At 42.3% G+C, this 14732-nt stretch overlaps 1 protein-coding gene across 1 annotated transcript in view; it reads right to left on the bottom strand.

Annotated features, from left to right (window-relative positions):
- IGF1R (insulin like growth factor 1 receptor) overlaps nucleotides 1-14732 on the bottom strand; it is a 183144-nt gene that overhangs the window by 7628 nt on the left and 160784 nt on the right. Inside the window, exons 12-20 of the mRNA XM_081838728.1 lie at nucleotides 14477-14613; nucleotides 14056-14215; nucleotides 13205-13310; nucleotides 12586-12656; nucleotides 10563-10792; nucleotides 9518-9628; nucleotides 6814-6973; nucleotides 5315-5444; nucleotides 3485-3619 (exon numbers count right to left, since the gene is read on the bottom strand). Coding sequence (XP_081694854.1) covers nucleotides 3485-3619; nucleotides 5315-5444; nucleotides 6814-6973; nucleotides 9518-9628; nucleotides 10563-10792; nucleotides 12586-12656; nucleotides 13205-13310; nucleotides 14056-14215; nucleotides 14477-14613 — 1240 coding nt within the window. The remainder of the gene's footprint in view (nucleotides 1-3484; nucleotides 3620-5314; nucleotides 5445-6813; nucleotides 6974-9517; nucleotides 9629-10562; nucleotides 10793-12585; nucleotides 12657-13204; nucleotides 13311-14055; nucleotides 14216-14476; nucleotides 14614-14732) is intronic.

Genomic DNA, 14732 nt, shown 5'->3' with positions numbered 1-14732 from the left:
AATCCTAACTCTGCCATAAAGCATCATCACCATCATCATTTATTTATTATGCCACCCATCTGACTGGATTGCCCCAGCCACTATGGGCAGCTCCCAACAAAAAATAGCAAAAGCACAATACAACAGCACACACTACATACAGAAATCTCAAACAGTATGTTCTTATTCACAATATATTTTAAAATAGTTCAAAATACTCCTTGAACTCTGGTATTGCCTCTTGCTTGTCTGGATGGTGCATAGACACACACACACACACACACACACACACACATGTGCGTGTGTGTGCGTGTGCAGAAACCAACCTACAGTACAAAAGCAAAGTTCCCATTCATTGCTCCATCTTTCACTGATGTGTGGCCCTCAAAAGGACGTTAAGAAGGTAATGTGGTCCTCGTTCCCCAAGCCTGCCCAGGGCAAGACCTTGAACTTGACTTGGTACTTCAGTGGCAGCCCCTGGATTAAACCTTAGTAACCATATTGAGGGCTGGAATTCAAAGCTCTGCAGTTGTCTGCTGCTTTCCAAAACTGAGTCATTTACCCAATGAAGGATCAGAAAAATGAATTATGTAAAGTCTGACCATCAGTTGAAGCCAATTCAAAGGGGGAAGGAAGAGTTATTGTTTCCATAAATCATGTCAATTGGTATCTATTAGCAACTCAACATTTAACTCTATACGAAACTTCATTCCAAACCCTCAACTTTAATCAGGGACTAATATAGCTTGGAAATGGGCTTTGCCCTGCCAGACTTAAAGTTGTACTATGAAGCCGCAGCTTTTTGCTGGCTAAAAGACTGGCTACTTCTCGAAGACACTGACGTGTTGGACTTGGAAGGTTTTAACAATGCTTTTGGTTGGCATGCATACCTATGGTATGACAAAGTTAAGATCAATAAGGCCTTTAAGAACCATATTGTCAGGAAAGCAGTGTTTAATGTCTGGACAAAATACAAAGACTTACTGGAAAATAAAACTCCAAGGTGGCTCTCACCTCTGGAGGCTAAGGCCCTAAAAAGACCCAATATGGAGGCTAAATGGCCAAAATATTGGGAAATATTAGAAAAAGATGGAGACAATTGGAAATTGCAGAGTTTAGAGAAAATGAAGGATAAGGTGCGAGACTGGTTACATTATGCTCAGATTAAAGAAGTTTTTAAAAATGATAAAAAGTTAGGGTTCCAGGTGGAGAAATCGAAGTTAGAAACTGAATTGTTAGAACCAAAGACTAAGGTATTATCTAGAATGTATAACTTGCTGTTAAAATGGAATACACAAGACGAAATGGTCAAATCGGTTATGATAAAATGGGCACAGGACATTGGGCATAACATTATGTTTGAGGACTGGGAAAGGTTGTGGACCACTGGGCTGAACTTCACCGCATGTAATGCTCTGAAGGAAAATGTAATGAAAATGATATATAGATGGTACATGACCCCAGTTAAACTTGCCAAAATATACCATTCGTCTGATAATAAATGTTGGAAATGTAAAGAAAACGAAGGAACATTCTTTCACCTCTGGTGGACATGCCCTAAGGTGAAGGTCTTCTGGGAAATGATATATAATGAGCTGAAAAAGGTATTTAAGTATACCTTCACTAAGAAACCAGAGGCCTTCCTTCTGGGTATTGTCGGCCAGAAGGTGTTAAAGAAGGACCGAACATTCTTTATGTATGCAACAACGGCAGCAAGGATACTCATCGCAAAAAACTGGAAAACTCAAGATCTACCCACACTGGAAGAGTGGCAGATGCAACTGATGGACTATATGCAACTGGCCGAGATGACAGGCAGAATCCGTAACCTGGGAGAAGAGAAGATGGAGGAAGACTGGGAGAAATTCAAGAAGTATCTACAAAAACATTGTAATTTGGTTGAATGCTAAGAAGGATGCTAGATTATAAAAAACTGGCCACCACTAAATTAGATTTGAAATTTGATGATAAGTGAGACTAAAGAAAATATAAAATTTTTTGGAAGAAGTGCTAGATTATATTTGAATGAGTGGACATGAGATTGTAAACAAGTTGATAATTTGTTTGGAAAAAACTTTTAACGATGTAAATGGGAGCGGGAGACGTGAGGAAGTCCAAAGAAGTGATGAAATTATGTCCGTGATAGAAGTAAGACTGTTTATTATTTGTGCATTTATATTTAAAAACTTTAATAAATATTTATAAAAAAAAAAAAAAAATATAGCTTGGAAATGCCCAAAGGAAACAAAAATATGTGAAATATTTCTATCAACATTATTTCAGTCGTAATGCCGGGGGGGGGGGGACTTCAGAGCTTTTAAAACAAAACAAAACAAAACAAAACAAAACAAAACAAAACAAAACAAAACAAAACAAAACAAAACAAACAAAACACCCTATTATTCTCATCTATTTGTCCGTTGTCATCCCCGCCAAAGGAAATGAAAATGGGAAAACATTTCTTTCCCTCTACAGAACTCCAAAACACACACAAGCACACACACCCTTCCTCTCGCCCGCCTTGCTGAGCTATTCCCACAATGTCAAGCATAATTTCAAAGCCGTTTGAGCCTGCTGGAGATTCCCATCCTGGAAGGGAAAGAATGCAAGGTGGGGGAAATCCACTTCCATGGCAACCTCCAACAGGCTCTTCCTCTTGCCCAACCCGAGCGAGCAAGCAAGCAGCAAAACAACACTGGATTGTCACCGGACACCATCCCGAGTTCGCTGGCCAAATAAGCTCTTTCCCCAAGAATCTGAAGCAGCTGGGGCCCCCTAAGCTATTGCATCCCTTGTGTGGGCCTCCGACAAAATCGCAAACAGCAAGGCGCAGCATTTCTTTTCCAGAAAGCCAGTTCACAGAGAAGCGAACCAGGCTTGAAACCAGCTTGTGTAAAAGCTGGGGGTTGAGACAAAACAGCCTAAAGCTGGCTAACCATTGTAGCTGCTTCCGGTGGGAGGAAAACCTTCCAAAAGAAACATTTGTGTTGTGAAGATTCCTGACTTGAAAGAATCAGGGGCTCATAGGAAGCTGAAATGGAGTCAGACCACTTGTCCACCTAGCTCAGTACTGTATACACTGACTGGCAACAGCTCTAAGGGGTTTTAGGCCAGTATGTATCCCAACTCTAGCTAGAGATTAAACCCGGGACCTTCTGCATGCTAAGCTCTATTGCTGAGCTATGGCCCTTCCCAACTGGAGTTACGGTCAATGAAATACATGCAATACATTGTGTAGGACAGAGGTTTGGCATTGCCCACATAAGACTTCCTAGCTCTGGCTTCACTGACAGCAATTCTTAATGGGAAACAGCGTAAATGGGAAAGTGATCTTCATGGGCAACTGGGTCTCAGCAAAAAGAATCTGCTCAAATCTGCAGTAGCTCAGTTCCATATCCCCCACCACCCCTTCAGCCTGCCTTGATGACACAGACAGCTTGTTAGCATCAGAGTCAAGGCAGTCAGGTGAGAAGAGAAAGGCAGATAAAGATGGGTCGATACATACAGCATATCAGGACAGTTGTCTGGCTTCTCCAGAAGGCCGCCCTCCATCACGAAGCGAAGAACTTGCTCGTTGGACATGCCTTGGTAAGGCTGCTCTGCTAATGTGGCTATTTCCCACAAGACGACACCAAAAGACCTACAAGAAAAGCCTAAAAGTTAGGTAGCATTCTAGCAAACGGAAGTTTAAACTGAATTGGCTACTTTTGTGCACTGTGCTTATGTGAGCATCAGAGAGGTATTTTGCTCACATCAGGTATTTTGCTCACATCATCATCAACTAAGTAAGTAACCTCCTTCTCTACCCCAGACTTGCAAATGAAGGACAATATCTCACCTCAACAAAATGAGTCAAGAGCAGAGAAATTCCAGAGGTATGGGAATCGGGCCTAACTGAGGAGGAAATGGAGCAGGGCTTGAAAAAGCCACATACATAATGAAAGACTGCTCTAAGGTATGTAGACGGAAAGATCAAAGGATTCCAGCTTTATTATGGGGGCAAACAGCAAGCCATGTGTTCACTGATGGCCCAACATCACATTGGCATTCTTTCTGTGGACTACTGGAGGTACAAGGCTACCTTTTATGGCTTGGAATATACACGTGATAAACCAGTATATGTCGTGGTTTCTGGAAGACTGCGCCTACACCAAAGCCACCACTCAGGAAACCATTCACAAGTTATGGGGCACAGGCCTTTTCTGACCTGGTAATAAATCTCTTGTATTGGAAAAAGAAACGAGTGCAACAGCTTTTAGGAAAGTGGCTGTTTGGGTCAGTTGCTTTGAGTGTTTTGCCGGTTTTACACATGCACCTCCCTGAAGTGTAAATTATGTCATGATTTAAAAGGAAAAACCCAGTGTTGATCTGCAGAAAATATCTGCAAAACAGGAGGCTAGGTTTATGACAAAGTCACACAGATTTTGTATTGCAAGTAACACTTTATGCTCCAAATACTACATAGGAATTTTGTGTCTGCACAAGGGGCTCTTCCACATGAATGCAGATGCTGGAATCCATCCTAATAGAAACTTGCCTGGTTCTAACTAAAATCTCAATACCCTGGGATCTGGATTCAAATCACGCACACCCCTCCCTGCAACACTATTTCTGGCTTGGATGATAGTGTGCTTATTTTACTCTGTCAGTGGAATCTGAAATAAAAGCTATATAAGCCCAGCTCTGAAATTAGCTTTTCCAGAAGACAGGGCTACAAAGGGAGCAACGGGTTCTCCCTTCCCAAGAATTCTGCAATGGGAAGCCAAGTGGTTTCCAAAATACACTCGTCTATGTAAGAAGCATGACTGCCAAAGCGTGGAGTTTCAAAATGCTTCTCTGGGGCTGTGGGAAAAACGGCATAGACACAAAATGACACAACTTCTAATTTTACAGCTTTAAGTCTATTATGTCAAAGAATTTAATCCAAAGCTTTTATATATATATATATATATATATATATATATATATATATATATATATATATCCTGTGTTTTCTTGCAATGTCTCTAGTTCTCCTCTCTAATTCTTTTGCAGCAGCTGCTAAGTAGCCCTGCATGGATATTACAGGAGCGAGCCAGCCTTAAAGCCATATAGGTATTTGTTTAAACATGTTTAAAACTGGGGGTTTGGCATGACAGAAGTTCGAAAACAGAGGAAGTAGCACCCTTGAGACTATATTACACGGGGGCCGCAACAAGGAGTCTACAAATAGGATAGATAACAGGAAAAACCAGAGTTGTCCAAAAGCTTGATGTGGTGTTTTCTCCATGCCATAATCAAGTTGCAGGGGTTCTGGGAATGTTGCAAAAACAACCCCAGACACATTCATTATTACCAGACATCCGAGTTTGTCGTGAACACGCCGTCCTTCAGCGATTCTGGGGACATCCAGCGGACGGGCAGCAGTCCCTTCCCACCTTTGCGATAGTAATCGGTCTCGTAGATATCTCTCGTCATGCCAAAATCTACATGGTACACAACAGGACACGTGTTAAAATAACAACAACAACAATAACAATAATAATGGTAAAAACAAAACAAAAGTACCACATTGCCATGAAAGCTGCTGAAGAACCTTATGAACTACCTCTAAACAATTCAAGCTGCCAACAACTGACACCTGAGGGAGAGTCACAACATTGGGTCTTTCTAACTTAATACTGGCTACACTGACTGGCAGCAGCTCTCCAGGGTTTCAGGAAGTGGGGGTTCCCAGCCCTACCTGGTGATGCAGGCAATGTAACTCACAGAGTTATTGGAAGAATAAAATGAGAGTAGAGAAATCCATGTGGCACACTGCCTTGACCAGCTTAGAGGAAAGGCAGTATGTACAAATATTATTTGTCCAGTGAATCAAACAGATTGGTCATTGTTGTGGCTCCCCTGGAGGTTTCTATTTGTGCTTCCTTGCATTCACAGGATGCACCACAAATACCTTTTTCATCTGCAGTCATAAGGAGGGAGAAGGAGGAGCCAAAATTCTACCTTATACCTGAAGGAGCGTCTCCTCCCCCATCGTTCTGTCCGGACACTGAGGTCCAGCACCGAGGGCCTTCTGGCGGTTCCCTCATTGCGAGAAGCAAAGCTACAGGGAACCAGGCAGAGGGCCTTCTCAGTAGTGGCGCCCGCCCTGTGGAACGCCCTCCCATCAGATGTCAAGGAGATAAATAACTACCTGACATTCAGAAGACATCTTAAGGCAGCCCTGTTCAGGGAAATTTTTAATGTATGACATATTAGTGTATTTTTGGTCTTTGTGGAAGCTGCCCAGAGTGGCTGGGTAAACCCAGCCAGATGGGTGGGGTACAAATAATAAATTGTTGTTGTTGTTGTTGTTACCTTGCTGAAAACTGGACATTTTACTCCAGCAGCCTCTAGTGATCTCACAAAGCTCTGCCCACAGCATTTTCAAGCTCTGCCTACTCCACAGCCCAAATAAATGGCCAGAAACTTGCTTTTGCTCATTTTCTTCTTAAAAACTTAAAAGCCAAGACACTCAGGGTGCTTGGCTCTCCACTAGACATAGACTTGCCCAGTGTTGTTCTCGAGACATGTGACAGGCACAGCTCTAAACAGATGTAGCTGCTGAAGATGCATTTTCAGGACTCATCCTATTCTTGCAAACGTAGTATGCTTTAACTGATTTTAATTCTGAATTTTAAATTGTTGTAACCCGCCCTGGGACCTGCTGGTGAAGGATGGGGAATAAATTTAATGATAACAAGCAGCAGGAAAAACCTATTGCAGACCTGTGGCTTCCAAATGCCCTACCTAGAACTAAGATCCTTCTTCCCTTTGTATTTCACCTTTGGACTGAAAAAAGGGGGGGAATACCTCCAATTTTCACAGTAAAGTCCTCAGCCACCATACAGTTCCTTGCAGCGAGATCTCTGTGGACAAACTTGTTGGCGTTGAGATAAGCCATGCCATCCGCAATCTCGCCTGCCATCTGAATCATCTTCTTTAGGGCTGGAGGAATATGAGCTGGGTTATTCTGAACAAAAAAGAAGAGAAAGACAACTGTTAACATGAGTTTAAGAAGCTGTTGCTTCCTTCCTTGCTAAATTTTCAATGGTTTGGCTAGGATCTGTTCAGATTCATTTATTTGCATCTAGCCATCAGTCCATTCCAAAAGAAAGGTTAAACACAGGTGGCAAACCCAGGCCTCCCTACTTGGCCCGTCAAGCCATTTCTTTGAAACCATGGCCAACTGCCCTACAGCTGATGTCACATGTGACGTCAGGTGTCTGGCAGGTAGAGACATGACTGCAGAAAGCAGGATTGATGCACAGGGAGTTCAGTTCTGTTCAGGAATTCCAGCCAGTTCCATGCACCAAATTTGGCCCTCTAGAGTGGGAGGGAATACTGTACAAGGAGTTCAATCCTACCCAAGTTTGGACAGACTAGCCAATTCCTGTACATAGCAGGGGAACAATCAAACAAACATACAGAGAAAAAACTTCCGCAGCAACTATCATCCAACTGTTCCTGGTTGCTAAGCAATATTTCCACCTGCCTACCTTTTAACATGAACAGAATTAACCCTTAAGTTGCACGTGGAATGATCTCTGCTGTACTGTTCCCAACACCTCTGACAGTGGAGGGAAAACATTGCCACCATGGCTCATAGCCACTGAGAGTCTTTCATCCATTAATTTGTGTAATCCCATTTTCCCTTTCAAGGAAGAAATGTAGTTTGCTTCCCAATCACATTTTAATTGTCCTCTTCCACAAATGTGAGGTGCTCCCACTGCTTTAACTGTAAATTATCTACTCCAGAGGCTGACCGCAATGAAGGCAAGTGCCTACAGGGAGACCCAAGCATATACCACTAGCCCTCATTTTAGCAGAATATGGTTTTCAGGGGCTCCCGCTTTCGCCTACCCTATTTGGACCGTGCAAACAGCATGTGGGCGGCTGCAAGCCTTCTAATTGCCAGCATGAATGCTAAATGCTGGGTGCATGACTAAATATTAGTGTTTGTTGCAACACTCATTCATAATTCAGATCAAAAACAAAAAGGGTAACAGCATGTAGCATTTAATACATGAGCAATTAGCTTATCTGTGCGCCTACCAAAGACCCATGCTGAGTTACGCGTAGGCACAGAAAGTTTAATTCAGGCCTGAAAAGCAGCCAGTCTAGCGGTGCACATGACAGGCATAAAGAAACAAGCAACTGCCACCTATAATCACTGAGAGGGATGGTGGCTCATGGGGTCCAAATCTGGGCAAAAAGGTCAAAATGACAGCAGTTTACAGGTTTGAGGAGGAAAGCAGAAAATTTCTAGAAAATACAAGTACTCTATACACTGTTCACATATTGAGCATAGACATATAATACTGAATGGGTCTTATATGTATAGAATTATTCTATAATAGTTCTTATAATCTTATAATAGAACTATTTTAACTCTTTTAAAATGTGGAATTGCTTTTAAATGTTTGTACTGTTTTATAAACAGAATTATTATTTTTATATACTCTCTTTAATTGTTTTTACTTTTATTGTTTGTGTGAGTGTGTCCCGGTATTGCACGCTATTTTGTAATTGTTTTATAACTGTATGTTTTATTCTCATAAACTGCTTTGGGACCTTACGGCAAAGCGGGGCAAGAAACTAAATAATGAACAAAGAACCTCAACTGCATCTATTCTTCTACAAATTACTTCCTTTTTCTAGGAACTGAGCACATCCGTCTACTACAGAGTGTTGTAACCTCCTTCCCCGTATCATCTGTAGAAGATAACTGCCGTTTGCCTAGCTAGGGAGCAGTGATGTGGGTTTTCCACAAAATTTAAGACTTGGAACTATTTCCAGTGGGGAATTTGCACATGGTTAATCTAAATCAGAACATTTTCTGTTTGTGTCAGGAAGAGTGCCCCAGAGAGTGATCTAGTTTATACCATGTTTATTTTACTTGTATTTAATAAACACAGCTAAAAACATCAAAACTGCCAAGCTTGGCTACTATTGCATTTGCAGTAGGCATCTCATTGTTACTAAGGAACTTATCAAACAGGAAAATAAACCACCCACATCGCTGCTAGGGAGGCCATAGTCAAGGCAGTATAGCTGAACTGGGAGATGTCCCAGCTCACAGGCCAGACTCTTCACCTGCTACAGCAATATGGAAGCACCCCAAAAACGCACAAGGACATGGGTCACACAGCCTGTTTTGGTTAGGGCACCTCAGGTGGAAGAGGCAAGAATACCTACACCTGGGGCTGGTGGGGTTTCTTACAACAAACCTTTGGTGATTCTGTATTTTCATATGATGGAAAGCTCTTGTTGTTTATTTTCATATGATGGAAAGTTCTTATTTTTAAATACAACAATGTAACAAGGCTATAACTCTACTTAGCTCATAACTAAATAACTACCACATTTCTAAACATAATTAAGACTGCTAACAGTTAGATGAGGAGTCACCAACCATTTTAATGCCCATGGGGGATGAGTACCCCTCATTATCTCTCTTCCCCTCCCCAAGTCAGCCTGCAAAAACAGCAGTCAAACCTTTCAACACAGGACTGACCTCTGTGCCTGGTCGGAGAGACCGCAGGTAACTCTTCAAGTCTCCACGGGTCATAAGTTCCATGATAACCAGCGTGGGCTGGCCTTGAGAAACAACTCCAAGCAGCCGCACCTGAGAGAAGAAAGCCTTGGGTTATTCACCTGCAGAGGCAGCGTTTTATTCAAAGGTGTGCACTCTCATGTACTGTACTGCACTTGTGAGTGTGTGATTCTTCACTACACACACACAAACCAAACACGATGCATCCACTTGGGAAAAGGGAAAGAGGAGAGAGAGATAGAAATAACATAACATAAGCAGTGGAGACCAGGCCACTAGGGTGAATGGGGCTCTGCCCCACCAACTTCAGCCTGTCTACAGGCAGCCTCAACCTGCCCACCTTATTTTTACAGCCAGTCCAGAGGATGGCACCAGATGTCAGCGTCCTCCTCCTAGCTGCGTAAGGGTAAAGGGACCCCAGACCATTAGGTCCAGTCGTGACTGACTCTGGGGTTGTGGCGCTCATCTCGCTTTATTGGCCGAGGGAGCCAGCGTACAGCTTCCGGGTCATGTGGCCAGCATGACTAAGCCGCTTCTGGTGAACCAAAGCAGTGCACGGAAACGCCGTTTACTTTCCCACCTGAGCGGTACCTATTGATCTACTTGCACTTCGACGTGCTTTCGAACTGCTAGGTTGGCAGGAGCAGGGACCGAGAAACGGGAGCTCACCCCGTCATTGGGATTTGAACCACCAACATTCTGATCGGCAAGCCCTAGGCTCTGTGGTTTAACCCACAGCGCCACCCACGTACTCAACATAATTTAAAGCAGTGCCGCCCTGCCCCAAAAAGAACCTGGGAAGAGCATTGAGAAAACTAATCCAAAAACTATAAAGGAATCTTTTTTTTCTGATTCAGAACTCCATTTATACCAGTTCTGTACAAAAGCATCATACAGGCAAGCAAATGGCTGTTTTCCTGTTTGAAGCAGCATTTCCCAGGATTGAAGTAAGAGAACGGGGGATAGCGTGGAGTGGAAAAAGCTTTAATGTGCTTCAGCAACTTACGACATGGTGGCAGTTGAACTCCTTCATCACCGAAGCCTCATTCAGAAACTCGATCCTCTCTCGCATGCTTGCCGACTCGTTGACTGTTTTGATGGCCACCCTGGTTTCTGGCTCATCTTTAACCACGCCTTTCGCTATCCCTTCGTACACCATTCCAAAGGAGCCCTGCCCCAATTCTCGGCACATGGTAATCTTTTCCCGGGGTACTTCCCATTCATCTGGAACGTACACTGTAAAAATCACAAGGAGAACCCATTTCACAAGAACTGAAACGACAATCATAATTAAAACAAAACAAAACAAAACAGAGTGCAAGCAACGTCCTTTTCCATTAAAGCATACTAGGATGTTCTGCACTTCATGCTTTTATTTCAACAGTCATCTTACTGCTTCAGTCCTTTGTAATCATTATGTTGTTTAGCCATGCTATAATGTTGCCCCCATTTCACAGATTGGAAACTGACCCTGAGCCAAAACATCATGCCCAAGGATGCACAAATGAGCCTACTGCTGAAGTAAGACACAGACCCAAGCTTTAGCATGTGGTGTACCTGGCAAGGGAGCATTCTGCAGCAGAGGTGTAATGCAAAAGCATATTTTAAGAGGGTAAGGACACTTTGCTTAGCATCTGCTATGCATTTCAACAGAAGGGAGCAGAATAATGTGATTAAAAAGCTGTAACGTGTATTTCTCAACAAAGGGTGGGGATGTCGTGGCAGCCACCATTACAACACACTCTAGAAGGGGGGGGGGTTAAGAGAAGGGACATTTTCCACTCAGCTGGAGATTAGCTAACTTTGTAACTAATAATTCGCACCTGTGTTTTCTTATTTCCTCTTCCCTACCAATCCATTTTCCTTTTGTATCATTTTTTAAAAGTGTAAGCCTGAGGGGAGGGACTGTTACTGTTGCATATTTTTGTGATTTGAAAGTCACTTGGGGAACTTCTTTTGGCTGAATAGGAAGATTATTTTTTATTAAAAAATAATAATACACAAGCCGCACGAAACTCCAGGTTTAACTTCCAAGAACAAGGTCACGATTTCAACTCCAAAACATTAACATTTCCCTGTTTTCTTGGATGCCAGAAAGCTGGACTGGATTGCTCCAGGATGCAACTTAAGAGCTATAAATCCTAGCTTACAATTGGAAGGTGCAACCTCTGACAAGTCTTCAAAAAGCTACAGCCTAGCATTTAAGAAAAAAAAAAGGCTAAAGGTTTCACTACAAATAAAAACTAGTGCTAAGTGTATTGAAGTGCTAAGAATTGAGAAGGAAAGGACCATAGCTCAGCAGCAGAGGATCTGCCTTTCATGCAGAAGGTCTCAGGTTCAATCTCTGACATCTCTAGGTAGGACTGGGAAGGCGCTTTGTTTAAAATCTTGCAGGGCTTCTGCCAGGCAGCATAAACAATACTGAGCTAGATGGAGCAATGGTCTGATTTGGGATAAGGTAGCTTCCTATGTTACTATGATAGCTGAAAGATACGGTTCCCAGCAATCTTTTAACTATGTATTTATGTTACTGTTTTTAAGTATTTTAAATATCCTTCAATTTGGGGGTTGTTTGCCTCCCTGGGCTCTTTTAGGAGGAAGTGTGGGACAGAAATTTAAAAATAAATATAAATCAATATATACAAGAGGCCTGCACTGTGGTTTTAAGAAACATCACCAAGAATTTAAAGAATTGTTAAAGTTCACTTCAAATGATTATTTGTATAGTTTTTATTAGTGTTTAATGTTTTATTGCTGTACACTGATGTGATACTTCGTGCTATTGCAATACAGAAATACTATTAGGTTTTCTTTAAGAACTTTCTGACCTAACTTGACCTTTAAAAAAAAAAAGCTTGAGACCCCCTCTCCCCAGCCCCCCCAAACTTCTTCTTTGCCTGAATGACAGTAAATGTCTTTACAACTGGTTCACATAGAGCTTCTTGTGACTCCATCTCAGACTCAGCATTCACTTTTATTCCAAGATGTTGCTGTCTTAAAAGGAGTCAGAAGTGGAAGGCCTGACTTACCATCTGAGGCGCTGAAATATTCTGGGTTCACAGAGGCATAGAGCACTCCATTTCCAAGCCTGTCGCTGTTCCTGTTAAAATGCAAGAGGAAAGTTCCTTATTTCAACACACATATTATTTTTTAAAGAGAGAGAGATCAACATTTCACTCTATTCTGGTCCTCTCACCTTTGAGTTCTGGTTTGTGACTTGCTTTTCACACCCACACCCACCCACCCCAACAACAGCATTTGGCAGGTTGGGAATCAATTGTGTTACTTCCCAAATATGCCTATGCTCAATGACTGACTTATTGAACCTAGGTTAGCTGAACAAAATAACAACAACAGTAACAGCAGCAGCTTGAGTCAATCAATTATAGCAAGGTGAAGAACACACAATATATTTGTCCTTGTCTAGGCCAGTATGACAAGGTTCAACCCAATGTGCCTGACTACAAAATCTATCAGGAAAGGGGCAATGTTACTTTCTGACTTACTACATGCTGGCTGTCGTGTTGTTGTGAGGATGTTGTTGTGAGGATAAAATGAGGAGAGGGAGAATCATATATGCCCCCTTGAGCTCCTTGGAGGGAAAAGTGTGATATAAATGCAATAATACAAATAAATATCAACCCTCACCTCTTTTTATTACAGACATACAGCATGATGAGCAGCCCTCCAATGATCAAAATGACAGCAATGGGTAGAACAATAATCAGGTGCAAGAAACCCCCGTAATTCGGTGCTGCAGCAATCAAAACAAGAAAGTAAATAAAAGGGTGGTGATTATTCATGTGTGCATCTCTACTGCTGCACTAGCTAGTTAGACCTCTCCTGCTGGGCAAACTATCTCTCTCTCTCTCTAAATATATATATAGAAATATAAAAATCACACACAGACACAGAACACAGGGCCACCTAACAGAGCGTTCTTTTTACAAAAGCACTTCCAGATGATCGGTATTTTGGGGTACGAATCAACTACATATCAGAAAAATTCAAGCTGCACTGTTAGAGCTGATTTGGAGGTCCTGTGCTTCCTGAAAAAGAGCAGAGGTTTTATGATAAAGGAAGGTGATTGGGAAATGGCACTGGAAAGTGTGGGATAACACTGTCATTTAATCTCCTTGAAAATGCTCAATTTAACTTCCTTGCAAATGTTATCAGAACAAACGCTCAAATCGGGATTAAGGTTCAACAAGCACATCATCTGGAGGAACCCCAAGGGTGGCTGGCTGTTGCTCCCAAGGAAACTCACACGGAGGAAAGAAAAAGAAAAAAAGACACAGCTCATCTGCTGTTTCATCTACAGTATCTGCCTTGAAACACAGACATTCTAATCAAATCAATCTGGGATAAATAACCAACCATCCATTTTCTGCAAAAAGTTCAGAATCTTAAATCTAAAGAACACACGAAATATGGGGGGAAAGCAGTTACACAACCAGTGTGTATGCTATTTCCCTCCCCACCAATGAAAACATCCTTACTTTTGGGCTGTACATAGAATGAGATTGCCTCAGTCCAGGATCCGTTCCCAGCCAGTGATGTGGCTTGAACTCGGACAGAATAATTTCCAGGGTTCAGATGTGTCAGTTTGGCTCCTCGAAGTTTCTTGTATTCTTGTCTTGAAACACATTCCCGCTTCTCCTACAGAAGTTTTTTTGCGGGGGAGAGAAAAGCAGTTAAAATGGTTTTTATTAATGCAGCTTGTGCATGCAGGACACTGAGACTTGAGGCTCTGTAACCCGGAGGACAACTAGCAGAGCTTCTTCAGATGAACTTGGCGACTGGGCTGGGATAGAAGTGCTTAGGCAATCCTTAAGGTATCTTGGTTTTTCAGGGCTTTGTCTATAAACACAAGAACCTTGTAAACTGGGTTGGATGAAAAAGACCTATAATCCCGCTTACCTCTCCATTTTGCCCATATTTGATTTCATACATCAAGATCAACCCATTGGGGCTAACCGGTTCTGGCCACTTGAGGTATATAACGTTTTCTTCCTTCCCTTCCCACGTTACTGGCCCTGGAATGTTATCGGCTCCTTCTGCGAAAAGATGCGGGCAAGAGTCAATGTCAAGATTTGAGGCAAACAACATACCGACTAAAGTCATAAGAACATAAAGAGAGCCTGTTGCATCATGCCAGACAGATGACTAAGGGAAA

This window comes from Podarcis erhardii (genome assembly GCF_964252035.2).
Source record: "Podarcis erhardii genome assembly, chromosome: 14".
NCBI classification, from domain to species: Eukaryota; Metazoa; Chordata; class Lepidosauria; order Squamata; family Lacertidae; genus Podarcis; species Podarcis erhardii.
The sequence above is the reverse complement of the archived record's forward strand: the minus strand, read 5'-3'. Positions and strand labels throughout refer to the sequence as shown.